The sequence below is a fragment of the Salvelinus alpinus genome, chromosome 5 (assembly GCF_045679555.1).
Source record: "Salvelinus alpinus chromosome 5, SLU_Salpinus.1, whole genome shotgun sequence".
Taxonomy (NCBI): domain Eukaryota; kingdom Metazoa; phylum Chordata; class Actinopteri; order Salmoniformes; family Salmonidae; genus Salvelinus; species Salvelinus alpinus.
Window position 1 is genome coordinate 74845089 of NC_092090.1, and position 21394 is coordinate 74866482.

At 41.6% G+C, this 21394-nt stretch overlaps 1 protein-coding gene across 1 annotated transcript in view; it reads left to right on the plus strand.

The window, feature by feature from the left end:
• The window catches only part of LOC139576781 (glycerol-3-phosphate acyltransferase 4), a 42953-nt gene extending 22733 nt beyond the window's left edge, over nt 1-20220 (plus strand). The window contains exons 5-13 of the mRNA XM_071403233.1: nt 7831-7905; nt 8026-8115; nt 9788-9881; nt 10113-10228; nt 10629-10684; nt 10823-10908; nt 13179-13307; nt 16393-16472; nt 18370-20220. Of these exons, the coding sequence (XP_071259334.1) occupies nt 7831-7905; nt 8026-8115; nt 9788-9881; nt 10113-10228; nt 10629-10684; nt 10823-10908; nt 13179-13307; nt 16393-16472; nt 18370-18478 (835 nt within the window). The 3' untranslated portion in view covers nt 18479-20220. The remainder of the gene's footprint in view (nt 1-7830; nt 7906-8025; nt 8116-9787; nt 9882-10112; nt 10229-10628; nt 10685-10822; nt 10909-13178; nt 13308-16392; nt 16473-18369) is intronic.
• The last annotated feature ends 1174 nt before the right edge of the window (nt 20221-21394 follow it).

Genomic DNA, 21394 nt, shown 5'->3' on the forward strand with positions numbered 1-21394 from the left:
GTGTTTCTATGTGTTTGGCCTGGTGTGGTTCCCAATCAGAGGCAGCTGTCTATCGTTGTCTCTGATTGGGAGCCATACTTACGTAGCCTGTTTTCCTACTATGATTTGTGGGTAGTTGTTTTCTGTCTTTGTATTAGTTACCAGATGGAACTGTTTCGGTTGGTCTTTGTTTGTTTATTTTGTATTTTAGTGTTCAGTGCATTTTAATAAAATGACGAACACTTACCACGCTGCACATTGGTCCGATCCTTCCTACTCCTCCTCAGACGAAGAGGAGATCCGTTACACAGCCACCCTCGAAGTATCGTTACCCATCGCTCCACAAAAGCCGCGGCCCTTGCAGAGCAAGGGGAACAACTACTCCAAGTCTCAGAGCGAGTGACGTTTGAAATGCTATTAGCGCACACCCCGCTAACTAGCTAGCCATTTCACATCGGTTACACCAGCCTAATCTCGGGAGTTGATAGGCTTGAAGTCATAAACAGTCATAAACAACATAAACATGCTTGAAGCATTGCGAAGAGCTGCTGGCAAACGCACGAAAGTGCTGTTTGAATGAATACTTACGAGCCTGCTGCTGCTCAGTCAGACTGCTCTATCAAATATCAAATATAATTATAACATAATAACACACAGAAATACGAGCCTTAGGTCATTAATATGGTCAAATCCGGAAACTTTAATTTAGAAAATAAAACGTTTATTCTTTCAGTGAAATACGGAACCGTTCCGTATTTTATCTAATGGATGGCATCCCTAAGTCTAAATATTGCTGTTACATTGTACAACCTTCAATGTGATTTCATAATTATGTACAATTCTGGAAAATTAACTCTGGCCTTTGTTACGAATAAATGGACTTCACACAGTTCGCAATGAGCCAGGCGGCCCAAACTGCTGCATATACCCTGACTGCTTGCACGGAACGCAAGAGAAGTTACAATTTCCCTAGTTATAAGAAATTCATGTTAGCAGGCAATATTAACTAAATATGCAGGTTTAAAAAGATATACTTGTGTATTGATTTTAAAGAAAGGCATTGATGTTTATGGTTAGGTACATTGGTGCAACGACAGTGCTTTTTTCTCAAATGCGCTTGTTAAATCATCACCCGTTTGTCGTAGTAGGCTGTGATGCAATGAGAAATTAACAGGCACCGCATCAATTCTATGCAACGCAGGACACGCTAGATAAACTAGTAATATCATCAACCATGTGTAGTTAACTAGTGATTATGTTAAGATTTATTGTTTTGTTATAAGATAAGTTTAATGCTAGCTAGCAACTTACCTTGGCTTCTTGCTGCCCTCGCGTAACAGGTAGTCAGCCAGCCACGCAGGCTCCTGGTGGAGTGCAATGTTAATGCTGGTGGTTAGAGCGTTGGACTAGTAACCGTAAGGTTGCAAAAACGAATCCCAGAGCTGACAAGGTAAAAATCTGTTGTTCTGCCCCTGAACAAGGCAGTTAACCCACCGTTGCTAGGCCGTCATTTGAAAATAAGAATGTGTTCTTAACTGACTTGCCTAGTTAAATAAAGGTGTAAAAGAAATCACCCATTCTGATTCATCGGTCAACCTGTAATCCAGAGAGTAATCTGTGTCCACTTGACAGCTCCTGTTAGTAAGAGGGTAAATCTATTTGAATTCAATCACTTTTTGACAGCACCCTTTTTGATATGAATGAACCCTTCAATACATATTTTTACATTGTATAAGTGCTCAGAATGTGACCTTTTAGACCTGAATGTCAGACTATTCAAGAAATAAAGGTGCTCAAAGTTGACCTATTTTGCATTTCCCACCATACCATGAGAGATCCATGTTTTCATCACTGGAAAAGATAAACAGTTGAGATTGATAACATTTAAAAGCATACAGTGTTGTCAAACTATTTAAAATGTTGTATATATACAGTGGGGAGAACAAGTATTTGATACACTGCCGATTTTGCAGGTTTTCCTACTTACAAAGCATGTAGAGGTCTGTAATTTTGATCATAGGTACACTTCAACTGTGAGAGACGGAATCTAAAACAAAAATCCAGAAAATCACATTGTATGATTTTTAAGTAATTAATTTGCATTTTATTGCATGACATAAGTATTTGATACATCAGAAAAGCAGAACTTAATATTTGGTACAGAAACCTTTGTTTGCAATTACAGAGATCATACGTTTCCTGTAGTTCTTGACCAGGTTTGCACACACTGCAGCAGGGATTTTGGCCCACTCCTCCATACAGACCTTCTCCAGATCCTTCAGGTTTCGGGGCTGTCGCTGGGCAATACGGACTTTCAGCTCCCTCCAAAGATTTTCTATTGGGTTCAGATCTGGAGACTGGCTAGGCCACTCCAAGACCTTGAGATGCTTCTTACGGAGCCACTCCTTAGTTGCCCTGGCTGTGTGTTTCGGGTCGTTGTCATGCTGGAAGACCCAGCTACGACCCATCTTCAATGCTCTTACTGAGGGAAGGAGGTTGTTGGCCAAGATCTCGCGATACATGGCCCCATCCATCCTCCCCTCAATACGGTGCAGTCGTCCTGTCCCCTTTGCAGAAAAGCATCCCCAAAGAATGATGTTTCCACCTCCATGTTTCACGGTTGGGATGGTGTTCTTGGGGTTGTACTCATCCTTCTTCTTCTTCCAAACACGGCGAGTGGAGTTTAGACCAAAAAGCTCTATTTTTGTCTCATCAGACCACATGACCTTCTCCCATTCCTCCTCTGGATCATCTAGATGGTCATTGGCAAACTTCAGACGGGCCTGGACATGCGCTGGCTTGTGCAGGGGGACCTTGTGTACACTGCAGGATTTTAATCCATGACGGTGTAGTGTGTTACTAATGGTTTTCTTTGAGACTGTGGTCCCAGCTCTCTTCAGGTCATTGACCAGGTCCTGCCGGGTAGTTCTGGGCTGATCCCTCACCTTCCTCATGATCATTGATGCCCCACGAGGTGAGATCTTGCATGGAGCCCCAGACCGAGGGTGATTGACCGTCATCTTCAACTTCTTCCATTTTCTAATAATTGCGCCAACAGTTGTTGCCTTCTCCCCAAGCTGCTTGCCTATTGTCCTGTAGCCCATCCCAGCCTTGTGCAGGTCTACAATTTTATCCCTGATGTCCTTACACAGCTCTCTGGTCTTGGCCATTGTGGAGAGGTTGGAGTCTGTTTGATTGAGTGTGTGGACAGGTGTCTTTTATACAGGTAACGAGTTCAAACAGGTGCAGTTAATACAGGTAATGAGTGGAGAACAGGAGGGCTTCTTAAAGAAAAACTAACAGGTCTGTGAGAGCCGGAATTCTTACTGGTTGCTAGGTGATCAAATACTTATGTCATGCAATAAAATGCAAATTAATTACTTAAAAATCATACAATGTGATTTTCTGGATTTTTGTGTTAGATTCCGTCTCTCACAGTTGAAGTGTACCTATGATAAAAATTACAGACCTCTACATGCTTTGTAAGTAGGAAAACCTGCAAAATCGGCAGTGTATCAAATACTTGTTCTCCCCACTGTATATATATACGGTCCATGACGCCGACGTAATGTCTATGCTCACGTGGGCGTGGCCCCTGATTTGGTTAACTTTATATGAAAACCCATATTTTCTCATTTAGAAGGGTAACATCACATTACATCTTTTCATAAATAGTTTCATGTTTAATCACATACGTTTCACAATATTTAGATGTAAACCCCATAATTAAGAAGTGTACACAACCAAAGACACAGTAATGAGTGTTTCCTGTCCTTCATGAGATCACCAAATAAAACACACTCGTCATGACTGTCCCTTAAGTGTTCCCGGACCACTCCCACATTCTCAAAAATACAAATATTGTTTAATTATTCAAAGTTTTAATGTCCAAGGTTCTCTCTGTGTTCCACAGTTTACATTCCATCGAACACCTCAGAGCATAGGGGCAGCATATTTTATGACCGACCATAAAACAGCCGACTTCCCGCTCTCCCCCTCTACGAGAGAGAGCACACTGTAGAGCGGACCCACTGTAACCTGATCCTTCAGATCGTCACGGGAGAGTTATGACAACAGATTTCCACCGGTCTAATGTCCATTGCTCGTGTTTCTTAGACCAAGGAAGTATTTTCTTCTTATTGGTGTCCTTTAGTAGTGGTTTCATTGCAGCGATTCGACCATGAAGGTCTGATTCACGCTGTCTCCTTTGAACAGTCAATGTAGAGATGTGTCTGTCACTTGAACTCTTTGAAGCATTTATTTGAGCTGCATTTTCTGAGGCTGGTAACTCTAATGAACTTATCCTCTGCAACAGAGGTAACACTGGGTCTTCCTTTCCTGTGGCGGTCCTCATGAGAGCCAGTTTCATCATAGCACTTGATGGTTTTTGCGACTGCACTTGACATTTTCCGGATTGACTGACCTTCATGTCTTAAAGTAATGATGGATTGTGGTTTCTCTTTGCTTATATGAGCTGTTCTTGCCATACTTGGTCTTTTACCAAATAAGGCTATCTTCTGTATACCACCACTTCTTTGTCACAACACAACTGAATGGCTCAAACGCATTAAGAAGGAAAGAAATGCCACAAATTAACTTTTAACAAGGCACACCTGTTAATTGAAATGCATTCCAGATTACTACCTCATGGGGCAGGTTCAGAGAATGCCAAGAGTGTGCAAAGCTTTCATCAAGGAAGAATCTAAAATATATTTTGATTTGTTTAACACTTTTTTACTTACTACATGATTCCATATGTGTTATTTCATAGTATAGATTTCTTCACTATTATTCTACAATGTAGAAATAAATAAAAACCCTTGAAAGAGTAGGCGTGTCCAAACTTTTGATTGGTACTTTATATATATTTTATACTGATCAAAAATATAAATGCAACATGTAAAGTGTTGGTCCCATGTTTCATGTGCAAAAATTGGTTTACATCCCTGTTAGTGAGCATTTCTCCTTTGCCAAGATAATCCATCCACCTGAGGTGTGGCATATCAAGAAGCTGATTAAACAGCATGGTCATTACTAGGGATGCACGATATATCGGTGAACATATCGGAATCGGACGATATTAGCTAAAAATGCCAACATCGGTATCGGCCCGATATCTGGTTTAACGCCGATGTTAAAAACCGATGTCAAAGCTACTGTGCATACCTATATAACGTAGGTATGTGACGTAATGACGCCATGTAAAATTTTGCGCTACACGTACAACACAGCATTCCTAACCTAGCCCACACAATGTCTGCTATGTGGATCGAGCAGTCAACAAGTCGAACAGTCATCTCAGCGAGACAACCCAAAGGAGAAATCCATTAAAGCCAAGATAATGGAATTCATTACCCTTGACAATCAACCGTTCTCTGTCGTGGGTGATGTTGGCTTTCGCCGACTGGTTGAACACCGGTACACACTACCAAGTGCGCTGTTTTTCAGATGTTGCCCTACCGGAGTTGCACAGTAATAGCGTCACTGCTATTAGCTTCACGACATACATACTATGGAACGCTGTTTGGGTCTTTGCATGTCAAAAAAGATACAGTAGCACTGTCAAAGCTGTACAAAAAAGTCTGCAAACAAGCAAACACTGGCCACGAACGATGTGTTTACAACACGGCGTTGGTAATAAAGCATCATTTGTTTGACCGCAACTTCTGGGGTAGCTAGCTTTAGCTCGGTACCTAGCTAGCACCAATACAACCAGCCTGAAAGCAATGACCAGTAGAAACTGCAGTCATTTTCATTATTCTTAGCAATGATTTAGGAATCCTTGTAAGTATTAGCTAGGTTACCACTTGTTGTTCAACTATTGAAATTGAACTTCAGTTCCTGAAAATAAATAGCTAGCCAGCTACCCTGTTGCCCAGAGCTAACATTATAAGCAGCCAGCTAGCTTCATCTGGCTAGTGAGTCTCAACCGGACTGGGTTATGTGTTGTGAAGCTAGCCACAATAACGATTAGGCACAATAGTTGACTTTGCGGTTAGCCTTCAAAATAGTTGACTTTGCGGTTAGCCTTAAAAATGTAATTAATTTTTGTGGCTAGCTTCACATAGATGGGTCCGACCACCATTAATCAAATAAGAGCTGTCTTATAAATTACGGTTATTTTAGATGACACCTAGCTATATAGCTAGATAGCTAACTATAGCTACAGAAACAGATTGTCGTTTTGCTATGTTTTTGCTGAAGAACATTGTATGCATCCATGAGCTAGCTAGCTTTTTTTATGACCAGCACTGTAGGTGCGCGAGACAACTTTACCAGCATCATAGCATACGTATCGATGAATTGTTGTGACATATGAAATATGAGTGATAGTGTAATCAATGTGTAATAACTACGTAAAAAATGTATAAACGTGTTAAATTATTATGTGACGTGCAGTCATATTCAGGTCCTGATTGGTCAACAAGCTTATTTGACACGTCAAATAGTGTTATTTGACGTGTATCTTTTTTGACACGCAAAGACACAAACGGCGTTCCATAGAAATCCTGGTTGAGAATGAAACAACTGAACAAATGAACAATGAAACAGCACAGCACAGCACAGCAAGTAAGTGAAAGAAATAGGTTTTGATTATGCTTTACTGGTAATGGGGACATATGTAAATGCCAACAAAATAACTTTTCGGTTAGTGTGGTGTGTGTGTCTGTGTAACCTTTATTTAACTAGGCAAGTCAGTTAAGAACAAATTCTTATTTACAATGACGGCCCGGATGACGCTGGGCCAATTGTGTGCTGCCCTATGGGACTCCCAATCATGGCCGGATGTGATACAGCCTGTTTTCGAACCAGGGACTGTTGTTACTCTTGCATTGAGATGCAGTGCCTTAGACATTATCTGAGGTTTTTCTGTTGTGCCCACAATCGGTTGAGACACAACATGCTCTTGAATACAGATCGGGTGTCATGTTTTGGCTGATAAATGTACTAAAATGGGAATAAAATAGAAATTTCTACTTTCAAATGGTACTACAAAGATGGTTGGAGGTCCACACATCAAAGAATGTGTGGACTGTTTTAAATGATACTGTCAATTCTCCATAGGAAACTTATTGAAATATTATAAATATAGATAATAGAATAAACATGGGCATTTGACATTGGGGTGACCAGCGGCCATCTTTGTGGTAGTATTTAGAAGTTACATTTTCAATTCAATTCACATTTCAATGGTATACCAGCCAAATTGCAGTGGTCTGAAGGGATAGGTCCATTCTATGAATTATATTTCTATGATTGAAATGACATCCACTGTATTCAAGAGCATGTTGTGTCTCAAGAAATGGCAACACAAAAACCAAAGATGATGTAAAGTAGGGTCTAAGCTACAACACATGCGGAAAAAAATTTGAATTTACGCGTTTTAGATAACTGACGTTGATGGTTAAAACGTTTCATAGTTTGTATAATTAACGGTATTAAATTATAAAATAGTTTGACAACCCTGTTTGTAAGCTTTTAAATTATATAAAACTCACCCGTTTATATTTTCCAGTGATGAAGACATGGATATCTCGTGGTATGGTGAGGAATTCAAAATGGACCAACTTTGAGCATCTTTATCTCCTAATTGTTTTGGCATTGTGGTCCAAAAAGTCACTTTCTGAACACTACTTCCATGGGCAAACTTGTATGGAAAGTTTTGTTTAAATCAAAAGGGATGCAGTCAAAAAGTGATTGCATTCAAGAGTGAAAGCACTGCCAGCTGTCGGTTTAGAAACCTTTAATAGGCCTATACTCTATATGTTCTCTGATATGCACAGACGTCTATGAATAGACTGGGTTGTATGGGCTGTGTTTGACTGGAGCTCTGTGTGTGTTCTCTGACAGGGTAACTCTTGCCTTCACCGGGGTGGGTCTTCTGGTCGTACTCACCTCCATCATCGGGTTTCTTCCAAATGGGAGGTAAGATTTCTCATAATTGTAACACATTCCTTATTACCGGAGTAGTAACATTGTAATTAGGGTAGGAACAACATAGTAAGTGTTGAGACTCAGGCCCTGTTTTCCTTGTTTTTCCTGAAGGATGAAGAACTTCCTCAGTGAGCAGGTGCATCTGATGTGTTACCGGATCTGTGTAAGAGCTCTCACTGCCATCATCACTTACCACGACAGGTAAGCAGCAGAAACGGCACTCAACACACAGAATATTAATGCAAAACACGTAGAAAGCATTATTAGGAACGACATGCACTATATACCTTTGTTGAAAGATGAACACTACTGGTCTGTGTATTAGAGCCCACATCAATAAATCAGTTTGAATTCTTGAGCAATGAGTGGAGTAGTCACTGAGAGCCAGTAGCAATCTACATTCATGTCCACTGTGCTGAGCAGAGGCCGCTTAGGTGGAGTTCAAAAGCCTGTAGCCACGACCCCCCGGCACCCACACACACAAAGCAAGGGCTGCTCCATCAAGGCCATCACATTCCATTTAGGTCTGGGTTAGAGTACCCTTAGAGGCATCCAGCACAAACTGTTGCCCTGGACTTTACCAGGCTAGGTGTCACCAAAGGGAGCAGGGGCAGAGAAACATGCAAATCCATCATTGTTCTGGCATTAACACCCACAGTGTGATAGTCTGTGCTGTGGGAGAACAGTCCAGGCACAGCTAAGCAGGAAGTAGTACCGGAAGTTAATCGGACTAATTATATTTACCCAGACTCTACACTACACCACTCTACCCTAGACAGTTTATGCTACAGTGGACATTCCCTTTGACATGATGCAGGCAGTTTTCTGTCAGGTTCAAATGTCATCTGGTGATGAATTTGTATTGATCCTCAGTTGTTGTGGTGCGAGACAATGCCAGACACTGCCCCCAGACCTGTCTTGATGTGTTGATTTGAATAACTGCTGTAGAGCACCGCCTTTACAAAACCACTAGTCACATGTTTGTTTGACAAAGCCCTTACTAGCCAATGCTGGTTCAAATGAGATAAGGTAAAGAAGAACATTTGAGGAAATGTTGCAAAAGGGAAACGTCTCTATCATATTGAAAAAATACAGTCCTTCTCATCCCCAACTCTAGGTCAGAGAGGGAACTTGTCATATGAACTTGTCAAGATACCCTTTGTTTTGCAGTTAAAAAAAATAAAAAATAATATGAGTCATCATAGTCAGGGAGTGTAATTAAACAATAGGCCTAGTCATTCAAATAAACCGTTAAGTCCAGGACCAGAAGGGTTAGGCTAATCTCTGTCTGTGAAATTGTCCCTCAGAGCAAATGTTTTGAAAGACTTATCCATTGGGATAAAAATAACTGATCATAAACTAAAGACGTTTCTAATAGGTGATAGACGTTTACTAATAATAATAATAGACGTTTCTTTATAGGAATGTGGTGTATTCAGTATGAATTATGTCCCGTCTTGCTCTGCCTGTTAGCCCTGAAGGAATCTACATGTAGTGCTGGGCCTGTTACACCATGTGTCTCTCTAGTCTGGGTGGGGCTAAAAATACAGAAGTGGTGTAAGATGGGCTCTCTCTTTTGGTAACACGATCAGCAACATTATCTCCTCGGAATTTGGGCTCCTACCAGAGTCCAGCATGCTCAGGGGGTCTGGCTTTGAACTCCAACATCATTAGCCTCCTCCCACTTTCATGTTAATTAGGGAGAGGTGAAGGAGAGGGCACTGAGTTTCTCCCTCAAACCCATTAGGACTACATGTTCCATCATCTACTGAGTTGTTAGGCTCTAGCTTACACTGGAATAGTAATTTCCTGATACTCACTTGTCCCCTGACACTCATCCTGTCCCCCTCTGTCTCTCTCTCGATCCTCCCAGTGAAAACAAGCCCAAGAATGGAGGGATCTGTGTTGCCAACCACACCTCACCCATTGATGTCATCATCCTGGCAAGCGATGGCTGCTATGCAATGGTAAGGCCCAACACCCATGATAAATGGCACAGCAGTCAAACACAAGGCTACCTACTACAGCACTGAATTACTGAACGATATGTGTCATATTTAGAAAGTTATTGGTGTGCTACTACCACAAAACAAACTTTTAGACAGCTGAAGCAAGCACTCCAATTTTGTGAGATCTGAGACCTGTATCATCAGATGTTTGTTAAACCACACCTGTATGTGTGTCTGTTTGTGTTCCAGGTTGGGCAAATCCATGGTGGTTTGATGGGCGTGATCCAGAAGTCTATGGTGAAAGCCTGCCCACATATTTGGTTTGAACGCTCTGAAGTCAAAGACCGACATCTAGTGGCCAAAAGGTAGTAATGCATATGTGCACTTTGTTTAATGCTTTTTAGCTGGAAGTCTCTCAGCTGTAGTCTGGCTGATACTAAACTCAAAGTCCTTTTGACTTCAGACTGTGGGGAGGCTGTTTAAAGTTGACGGCACGATGCGTTGATAATGAAGCTGTGCTTTTACTGCTTCTCCTTTGTGTCTTTCTCACTTAAACACACACATGTACCAGACTAACTCAGCTGTACCTTAGCAGATACATTTAAAGAACTTAAATGGATAATTGACAACTTTCAATTAAAGGTTACTGTGACCAAAATGTTTTGATTAGACTTTATATGGGGATTAGTGTTTGTGTATTGATAAAGCTAGTCAAACTGGATTGAAATCAATGTACTGTAAACGTACAAAAATATATTGTTGCAGATTGAGTGATCATGTAGAAGACAAAACTAAACTGCCTATTCTCATTTTCCCTGAAGGTGAGTAGTTTTCGTTTTTTTCCTTAGTTACTGCTTTGAACATTACTACAGTAGTTTCTATTACTGGGTTTTTACTGTTACTCTTACCTTAATACCATTTCCTATCCCCATTTGTAAACACTAACCTTTTCCCCATAGGCACCTGCATCAACAACACTTCAGTAATGATGTTCAAAAAGGGCAGCTTTGAGATTGGCTCCACAGTCTACCCTGTGGCCATCAAGGTGAGAGTAGATCTCTCTCTCTCGTGTGTGTGTGTGTGTGTGTGTGTGTGTGTGTGTGTGTGTGTGCGTGCGTGCGTGCGTGCGTGCGTTTGCGTGCGTGCGTGTGTGTCAGTAGGGCTGTGGTGCGTGCGTGTGTGTCAGTAGGGCTGTGGCGGTCACAACATTTTGTCAGGCGGTTATTGTCAAGCAAATAACTGTCGGTCTCACTGTAATTGATCATTAATTAACATAAACACATTTAGTATCTCCTGGCTTCCACACAAGCCACTGATGCAGACCTTTGGAACATCTACGTTTTAAAAAGTCTAATAAATCCATTTAATATAGCCTTCACCTTCACAATAAATCCATTATTTATTGTAGACAGGTCTAAAGAAGCATGATATGAAGAAAATGTAGTCTATTTCAGAAGAACAGAATAGCATACTCTGAGTTGTCCTTATGTTAGGTCCTGATCTGGCTATGCCAAATGGATGTGGCCTACACTAGTTAATTTAGCAGACAAGATTTGCTTAGAATTCCTTGGCATTATTTTATAGTATGAAGAATACAATTGAACAAAGCTGAATAAAATAGAAAGGATATTTTCTTCAAAAGATTTGGGGGAGTGTGCCCATGCAGCTATTCTGTGTGGAGCGGTTTACAAAGAAATAAGTACTCCTATCTGCTTAATTTAGAGTTATTAATGTAACTTTAGTTCTACAAACGTTGGCCTATATGTTTAGATTTTTAATACATTTTAAGGCTGCATGATGCATGACTCTAATGATGATTTGAAAAAAATTGCTTGAAAGGCATGAGCTCTGCTTTGTTTTTTGCACAGGCTGTACACACTACATCAGTCACTCATTCCCAATTTGACAAGCACTTGATAATGCCCAGAATTTCAGGGTGGCATCCCCTTTGTGTGGCCGTAATGCATCCTAAAAGCATCCATGCCTTTTTGCAGCCAGTGGCCGCTGTGCGCTTCTCCCTGACTGCTGAGCTCTCTGAATCACCTCTAACTCACATGGCTCTCCATCACATGATCGGGTCTTTCTCACAGGCTACAAGTGAAGACAGACACATCGGGGATGCAACTGCGCGCGTCCTTATCCAATTCCAAGGTGCATGTTGAAGATATTGGAAGAACTGTCCACATTTACTTTTCGTCAGCCAACAAGATGAGTAGGCCTAACAAGTAGGCCTAACAAACAAAAGCACTAGCCTATGTCAGTCTACTATCCCCCATAGTACAAAAATCTATGCAACAGATCAGAATATTTAGCTTAAAATGTTGATAAACTATTAGGCTATTTCTTCACATTATAAGCGCAGCAATACGCACATGGTAGTAGGCTAAAAGCGCAAATGTCCCATTAGTGGAAAACTATCAAAATTATCAAAAGTGACCGCAAATGCGATTATTCATGTAATGCTTTTATTATAAAGGTGAATTTTTTGGTGAAAATTATCTTTCCCAAACTTGAAACTCACGTGCTGCCAGTTAGACTCTATGCCCGTTGTAAAGCAGATTAATGTGCTTAATTTTAAGAATTTATTTGGCCACTTTAGTTGTGATACAAACCGTATCAAAACATATAGGCTAGGCTACATGAGGTGTGCGACTATGATTCGAAAAAAGTCACACAAAAAAGCCATTGTTGCTTATGCTGGGTGGGAATCATTCACAAGTGAGAATATATAATTCACAAGTGATAGGCTAATATTGTCACTCATCAGACTATTCTTGATTTAGTCTTGTCTTTACATATACTAATAATATATGTGTGAAATTTGTTGTGATTTAGAATGGACCATTATCATATATCGAAACAGGGGCGGCGGGAAAAAATACATATCATCTATGCACTCAAATAGCGAATGGAGGACGCTTTTCACATGGTTCATTTTCATGCCAGCCAGGTAGGCTATACTCCTGTTGTAAATATAAGCAATGTGCTTAATATTAGGAAAGTTGAGAAATAGATATAGTAGGCCTAGCCTATACAAAGTTAATGAGTGCTGAGTACCAGGCAGTTAGCAAGTTTGGTAGGCTACTAATGACCAGCAGCAGCATCAGAGCTTGGAGAAGCCTAATTACCTTGGCTAAACGGTCACATGGAATTTGACTGCCTTCATGAGTCGTGACCGCCGGTGTGGCGGTAATACGGTCACCGCAACAGCCCTATGTATGTGTGTGCGTGCGCATGTGTACGTGTGCGGTGTGTTTTCCCCTCTGTCTTCCAGTATTAATCAGTATTAAGTTCCTGTCCCTCCGGCCCCAACAGTACGACCCCCGCTTTGGAGATGCCTTCTGGAACAGCAGCCAGTTTGGGATGGTCAACTACCTGCTGAGGATGATGAGCAGCTGGGCCATTGTGTGCAGTGTGTGGTACCTGCCACCCATGACCAGAGAGGTTAGTTTGGGAAAAAACTCACCTTTTTTATTTTAAATTCAATTTTTCTCAGAAATATCACTGACAGGTTGGAGGATAGCTGTGACATTGATTCAACACCCCAACAGGCTGACCACACTGCTCGCGTCGTGTGCGCGAGCGTTGCAAAATAAATTTACGAATCTGTTATTCAATTATTGCACCCACACTGCTCGCGCGCGTCAACAAGCGTCTGCGTTGCCAAGGGCTAAAATAGAAGTCATTCCTATTTCTGACGCAGATCGCGCTGCAAGTCCTGCCTCTCCCATCTCCTCATTGGTGTATAGAAGCAGGTACCCACGTGCCATCTCCTCATTGGTTATACTCACGTGGGTGATTGAAAGACAAACTGTGTTGCCGGTCGGTGTAGTAATACTATGAAAGTTTAGATGCCAATCACCATATAAGTTCAAAGATGAAAAAGCCTGGAAGGAGGAGAAATGACTAGAAACGATTCGGTTGACCGTTTTATGTGTGGATTAATTGTCGGAGTAGATGACCTTGTGCATTTCAGGTAAAATAACAACTCAATGTTTATATCCCAGGACAAATTAGCTAGCAACAGCAAGCTAGCTAAATAGGACAAATTAGCTAGCAAGTGCAAGCTAACTAGCTAAATTGCCATAAATGTTTAATGCCTTTCGACCTGTCCCCAAATTAATGTAATTGGTTCAGAGTTTGTTTTGATATTTTAACCTGCGTGTCGTGATCGCGTTTGGTGTAGGGGGACAAAATAAATGTTTGCACGATGGCCCACACGCGCAGCCGGTTTGGGTTCCGTGTAAGACCTTATGTTTTTTCCTGGCCATTGTGCATGGTTTGATGGCAGTTAAATTACATTTTATGAGCACGCTCTAGCCCCAGTGAAGTTAATACTGTCAATATTTTAGAAGGTGTAGTCAAGCTAACCTCCCTGAAGTTTGCTTTTTCGTGTGGTTAATATTAGTATCATTGCACAGCCTCTCATTTCAATCCACCAGTGTTACTAATATTGAATGGATGCATATGATGCACTCCTTTCTTTGACCTCATCTTGGCATGATTTACCTAGGACATGCTCAAGTCACCCAGAGTTTGCATTTCTGATGCAAATAAATCCTGGTTTGAGTCGGTTTTCAAATCAGCATTCACCTCCTTTAATACACTGCTCAAAAAAATAAAGGGAACACTTAAACAACACAATGTAACTCCAAGTCAATCACACTTCTGTGAAATCAAACTGTCCACTTAGGAAGCAACACTGATTGACAATAAATTTCACATGCTGTTGTGCAAATGGAATAGACAAAAGGTGGAAATTATAGGCAATTAGCAAGACACCCCCAATAAAGGAGTGATTCTACAGGTGGTGACCACAGACCACTTCTCAGTTCCTATGCTTCCTGGCTGATGTTTTGGTCACTTTTGAATGCTGGCGGTGCTCTCACTCTAGTGGTAGCATGAGACGGAGTCTACAACCCACACAAGTGGCTCAGGTAGTGCAGCTCATCCAGGATGGCACATCAATGCGAGCTGTGGCAAGAAGGTTTGCTGTGTCTGTCAGCGTAGTGTCCAGAGCATGGAGGCGCTACCAGGAGACAGGCCAGTACATCAGGAGACGTGGAGGAGGCCGTAGGAGGGCAACAACCCAGCTGCAGGACCGCTACCTCCGCCTTTGAGCAGGAGGAGCACTGCCAGAGCCCTGCAAAATGACCTCCAGCAGGCCACAAATGTACATTTGTGTATTTTGTGATTAATTGTTCAGCAGTCTTATGGTTTGGGGGTAGAAGCTTTTAAGGAGCCTTTTGGACCTAGACTTGGCGCTCCGGTACCACTTGCCATGCGGTAGCAGAGAGAGCACTCTGACTTAGGTGACTGTCTTTTTGGGCCTTCCTCTGACACCGCCTAGTATATAGGTCCTGGGTGGCAGGAAGCTTGGCCCCAGTGATGTACTGGGCCGTACGCACTATCCTCTGTAGTGCCTTACGGTCAGATGCCGAGCAGTTGCCATACCAGGCAGTGATGCAAACAGTCAGGATGCTCTGATGGTGCAGCTGTAGAACATTTTGAGGATCTGGGGACCCATGACAAATCTTTTCAGTCTCCTGAGGGGGAAAAAGTGTTGTTGTGCCCTCTTCAGGACTGTCTTGGTGTGTTTGGACCATGATAGTTTGTTGGTGATGTGGACACCAAGGAACTTGAAACTCTCGACCTGCTCCACTACAGCCCTGTCAATGTGAATGGGTGCGTGTTCGGTCCTCCTTTTCCTGTAGTCCACGATCAGCTCCTTTGTCTTGCTCACTTTGAGGGAAAGGTTGTACATTAAGGCTGATTGCACAACCAGAGCTTGACAAAGCCATGTGTGCCAGGATTGTGGATGTGCACTTAATGTATGTGACTTGGTGTAAGGAATTTAGATAATGATTTTAGAGTCTTTTGAGCCGGGTGTGGATGTGAACTTGGTCAGGCCTCGCTCATGAAAAACAGGAAAGGGTCGTGTACAACCATCCACTTCTAAAACATGGTGTTCAGAGGCAGGGGTTGGCCAGCTTTGGGGCTCTGGCCATTGACTGACCGACCATCCCATCTTGATGTAGAAAGCAGGAGGGAAGTTTGGGAAGTTTTCCTTTCTCTAAATGTCAGAGTGGAAGGAACTCAGTGGGCTAGGATCCAACTGGTCCTCAGAGGTGTCCTGCCCTTTGATCAAATTTTCCACCTGCTGTTTGAATGGAAACTAGTACTTAGCAGGCTTTTGGAGCAGCCTCCAGTCTCTCTGTCACCAGGGGATCCTAGTTACACAGCATCACACAGAATCAGATCAATCCACATTTAGAGATTATTCTCTTTCCTCTGATGCATGGCCCATGCTTTATTCAATATCCCAGTTTATCAAACTTGACTTGATACTGCACTACATGCCAATTTTTTCCATTAGTGGCTGTAGCCAATAGAAAGAATAACTGTTGGTCATTTATACAATATGTGCAATAAGACCTTTTCCAGGACATGTCTGATGCTCAGATGGGCAAGTCCCCTTTGTGTGTCGATCTGGTATTCATCTATGATCTTTGTCTTCCTTTCTGAACAGGAAGGAGAGGATGCAGTCCAGTTTGCCAATCGGGTTAAAGCAGCTATCGCCAGGCAAGGAGGGCTGGTGGACTTGCTATGGTGAGTAACCCATAGCAAACATCTGAGAACTTATGTTCACATGGGTTACACAGTGCCTTTGCGAAAGTATTCACCCCCTTGGCATTTTTCCTATTTTGTTGCCTTACAACCTGGAATTAAAATAGATTTTTGGGGGGTTTGTATCATTTGATTTACACAACATGCCTACCACTTTGAAAATGCAAAATATGTTTTCTTGTGAAACAAAAAAACTGAAAACTTGAGCGTGCATAACTATTCACCCCCCCCCAAAGTCAATCTTTAAGTCATACAACAGATTCTCAATTGGATTGAGGTCTGGGCTTTGACTAGACGATTCGAAGACATTTAAATGCTTAAACCACTCAAGTGTTTCTTTAGCAGTATGCTTAGGGTCATTGTCCTGCTGGAAGGTGAACCTTCATCCCAGGCTCAAATCTCTCGAAGACTGAAACAGGTTTCCCTCAAGAATTTTCCTGTATTTAGCGCCATCCATCATTCCTTCAATTCTGACCAGTTTTCCAGTCCCTGCCGATGAATAACATCCCCACAGCATGATGCTGCCACCACCATGCTTCACTGTGGGGATGGTGTTCTCGGGGTGATGAGAGGTGTTGGGTTTGTGCCACAAATAGCGTTTTCCTTGATGGTCAAAAAGCTTAATTTTAGTCTCATCTGACCAGAGTACCTTCTTCCATATGTTTGGGGAGTCTCCCATATGCATTTTGACGAACACCAAACGTGTTTGCTTATTTTATTCTTTAAGCAATGGCTTTTTTCTGGTCACTCTTCTGTAAAGCCCAGCTCTGTGGAGTGTACGGCTTAAATTGGTCCTATGGACAGATACTCCAATCTCCGCTGTGGAGCTTTGTAGCTCCTTCAAGGTTATCTTTGGTCTTTGTTGCCTCGCTGATTAATGCCCTCCTTGCCTGGTCCTTGAGTTTTGGTGGGCAGCCCTGTCTTGGCAGGTTTGTTGTGGTGTCATATTCTTTCAATTTTTTTAATAATGGATTTAATGGTGATCCGTGGGATGTTCAAAGTTTCGGTTATTTTTTTATAACCCACCCCTGATCTGTACTTCTCCACAACTTTGTCCCTGCCCTGTTTGGAGAGCTCCTTGATCTTCATGGTGCAGCTTGCTTGGTGGTGCCCCTTGCTTAGTGGTGTTGCAGACTCTGGGGCCTTTCAGAACAGGTGTATATATACTGAGATCATGTGACAGATCATGTGACACTTAGATTGCACACAGGTGGACTTTATTTAATTAATTATGTGACTTCTGAAGGTAATTGGTTGCACCAGATGTTATTTAGTGGCTTCATAGCAAAGGGGGTGAATACATATGCACGTACCACTTTTCCATAAAAAAAAATATTTTTAATCAAGTTCTTTTTTTCATTTCACTTCACCAATTTGAACAATTTTTTTGTATGTCCATTACATGAAATCCAAATAAAAATCCATTTAAATTACAGGTTGTAATGCAACAAAATAGGAAAAACGCCAAGGGCGGTGAATACTTTTGCAGGGCACTGTACATTGTCTGTATCATTGTTAAACCCAGCTCAGTTTTGCTCTAATGTATCGCCTTGTGGGCATCACAGAATACAGTGTAATGCAGGGTTCCCCAAAATAAGACTGTAAAAACACCAGCAAATCACCTTAGTGATTAGATTTTTGGAATTCTTTTCCAAATTATTCCCACATATAATGGAGAGATTTTAAATGAAATGATTATGTTTTTGAAAATATTATATCTGTTTGGGCTTCTTGTGGTCAATTTGCAGTCTACAAATTATTTGTAATTATGTTCCGGATCCCTTTACCCCTTAATCAAGAAACAATCGGCCCTTGGCTAAATCTAGTGGATGATCCCTGGTGTAATGGATTTGTGAATTATGTTGTTGTTTCTTTGTAGGGATGGAGGTTTAAAGCGAGGGAAGGTAAAAGACACCTTCAAAGAGGAGCAACAAAAGTTATACAGCAAAATGCTAGTGGGGACCCAAGAGGACCGCAGTCGTTCTTGAAGACAAATGCAAGGAGTTTAAGATGATCAGAGACCCACTTGGGGACCACAGAATGGACAGTCTAATGGAGTTTTTTACTTGGAATACTCCCACCCTCATGTCAGGAATATTTCACTTGGCTTTCTCAGTCACTGCCTCAGCTTGGCATTTCAAGTTCTCATTGCTGTTACAGCCCATTCTGGGCCTTGTCTCTGTCCTCTGTTTCTAATGAACTGGCCTCTACTGTACCAGTGTGTCATGAAGCTGCTCACTAAGATGGTTTGTTGCCTTCCCTGATGGTGACAAAACTGTCTTTTGAGTGACTAATGTATGTATGTCCTTCATTGAGTTAATGTATATGTCTTGTTCTTATTGTTTCTCTTTTTTTGTTTTATTATTGTTAATAGTAATAATGACAGTTATTATCATAATTGTTCTTTAAGTTACAAGAGATATGTGTGGGGATGTACTGTAGCAATGCAACATAGAGAAGCACTGTAAAGTTTGTACTGAAGGGGAAAACTGTGACCATGTTGGGAAATGCATGAATGGCTTGTTCCCAACACGACCAAGATGGTGAGGTGCCACGTAAATATGTTTCTAATACTTTTTTATTGTTTGTTTTTTTAGATGAAAAAAGCCTTTTGTTTTAAAGGTCCAATGCAGCTGTTTTAATCTCAATATCAAATAATTTCTGGGTAACAATGAAGCACCTTAATGTGATTGTTTTCAATTAAAATGGTCAAAAAGAAACCAGGAAAGCTTAGCAAAGAGCAATTTCTCAAGCAAGAATTTTGCTATGACTGTCTGGGAGTGGTGAGTGGAAAACAGAAAACTGCCTGTTATTGGCAGAGAGGGTTAGAACTCTTATTTATTGGTCTATTAACTAATTTACCTCCTAGTGATGTCACCAGGCAGGCCAAGACTCCATCCTACCAAAACTTCAGTCGGCCTTTTCAAACAGCTCTTACACTAAAAGGGCATTATTATCATTGTCACAATTTCACAGTATTATTCCCACCTCATAATGTGGAAATATATATAGAACACAGGAAAATCACATTTGACTGCACTGGGCCTTTAAGCATTGTATTCATGTGTAAAATATAGGAGTTATGTTAAAGTGGAGCTTGTTTTTTTTTTTTTTTTCTGTTGTGAAGAATATACATTCTCAGTGACTGGTGGGGGTTGTTGAAATGTAGTAGATACTCAACTTTCGTCACATCTAAACTAGCCTACCTTATCTCAATTAACACTTACTTCTGCCTCCCACCCTTATCTACCGTGAAGCTACTTTCTGAGCTGTGTAAAGACTGAGGCCTCTGCCATCGACACCTCACGATAGCTGTGGTTTAAGCAGCATTGTATGCTTTTAATTTGTTTACTTACTAATTATTTGTTATAACATGGTTAAAATGTGATATCATACCGGGCCATGGATGTGAAAAATATGCCTTGTTCCCTAGCTGCTCTATTAATACTTCCATGAAGGCTTCTCATCATCTACTGTGGGAATTCTCATGCCAAATGCACTCCAGAAAGTGAAGGGGCCTGAAGGAGAAAATGAAAGTACAGCTGCAGAGTTAGACTGATTCCCTGCGCGGCTGCAGTGCAAGCCTAGTGGAAATCCCTGGCCATCGCCTTCCTCAAACTCCTGTTTGGTTCTCTCATCCCTTTATACATTGCTGTACCAAGGGTATAGACGTTTAGATCAAAATCTGTCCAATGTTGACCAATAAAAACCCAAGGATGAGGATATCAAAGTTGTGCAAGTTTCATTGATGTAAAATGAGATGCTAAGAGCTCTGTCAATGCAAGCCATTCTTTTCAGTACTCCTCATTAGTATACAAGAAAACACACTTGGCTTGTTGAAAAGAGTGGCCTTAGTGACCTCTGGAACCCATAAGAAGAAGGATTCCATCAGCATTCAAAGCATGAAGCTTGCATTCAGGTAAGGAAGGTTGCCAGTTGTTGCTTAGTTGACCGTACCTTTTATCCTGTACCAGGTTCCTTTCAATATTTTGTTGGCTACCTGACCACTTTTGCTTGGTGTGTTATTGATGGGATATTTGGTGTTCCTTCATACAGTATGTTCAACGAGACCCTTTCCAGAACATGTCTAATACTCAGGGAGCCAAGTCCCCTTTTGTGTGTGGTCTTCATCTATGATCTGTGTCTTCCTTTCTAAGCAGGAAGGAGATTATGCAGTCCAGTTTGCCAATCATGTGTTACATGAAAACACTTGGATAGGCATGTTGAAAAGAGTGGCCTTTGTGACATCTGGAACCCTTAAGAATCAGCATTCCATCAGCATTCAAACCATGAAGTTGGCATTCCATTATGAAAGTTTGCCAGCATTGGGCCTGCTGGCCCGAGGCTGTGCTGCTTTAATAATGGTTGATTGGGTTGAATAAATACTTTTTTTGTGGGAATCTGAATGGTTGATAGGGTTGTGCTAACCTTTGGCTTACTGAACAATATTCTGTGCCCAGTTGTCCACTGCGGGCAGAGTGCCTACCTACTGTTAATTCATTTATAATGCAGTGGGCTGTGGGCCACTAGTGCAATGTAAATTGTGAGGATTGAAAACCTTCCTTTTGAGGGTGATATATTCTATATCAATCCAATATCTGACCATGCACTCAGGGACGTGTTGTCCAGCCAGGACTGCTTTCTGCCAGGGTAAAGTATTTCCAGTGATTTTACTGAGTACCCAGCCTGCATCTCAACAGTGAGGAACTACCTCAGTAGCCTTTCAGGGGGAATTTCCCTTTTAGGTGACTTTGTTTACACTGCTGATGGACAGGGCAACATAATGCTCTGCCAGGCTTCAAATGGATTTATTGACACGGCTGGACAAAGCACACAATATGCAGAGGAGCAATAGGAAGCAGTGTGCAAACCTCAAAGGTTGGTTGTGTAAACCATTCCATGGT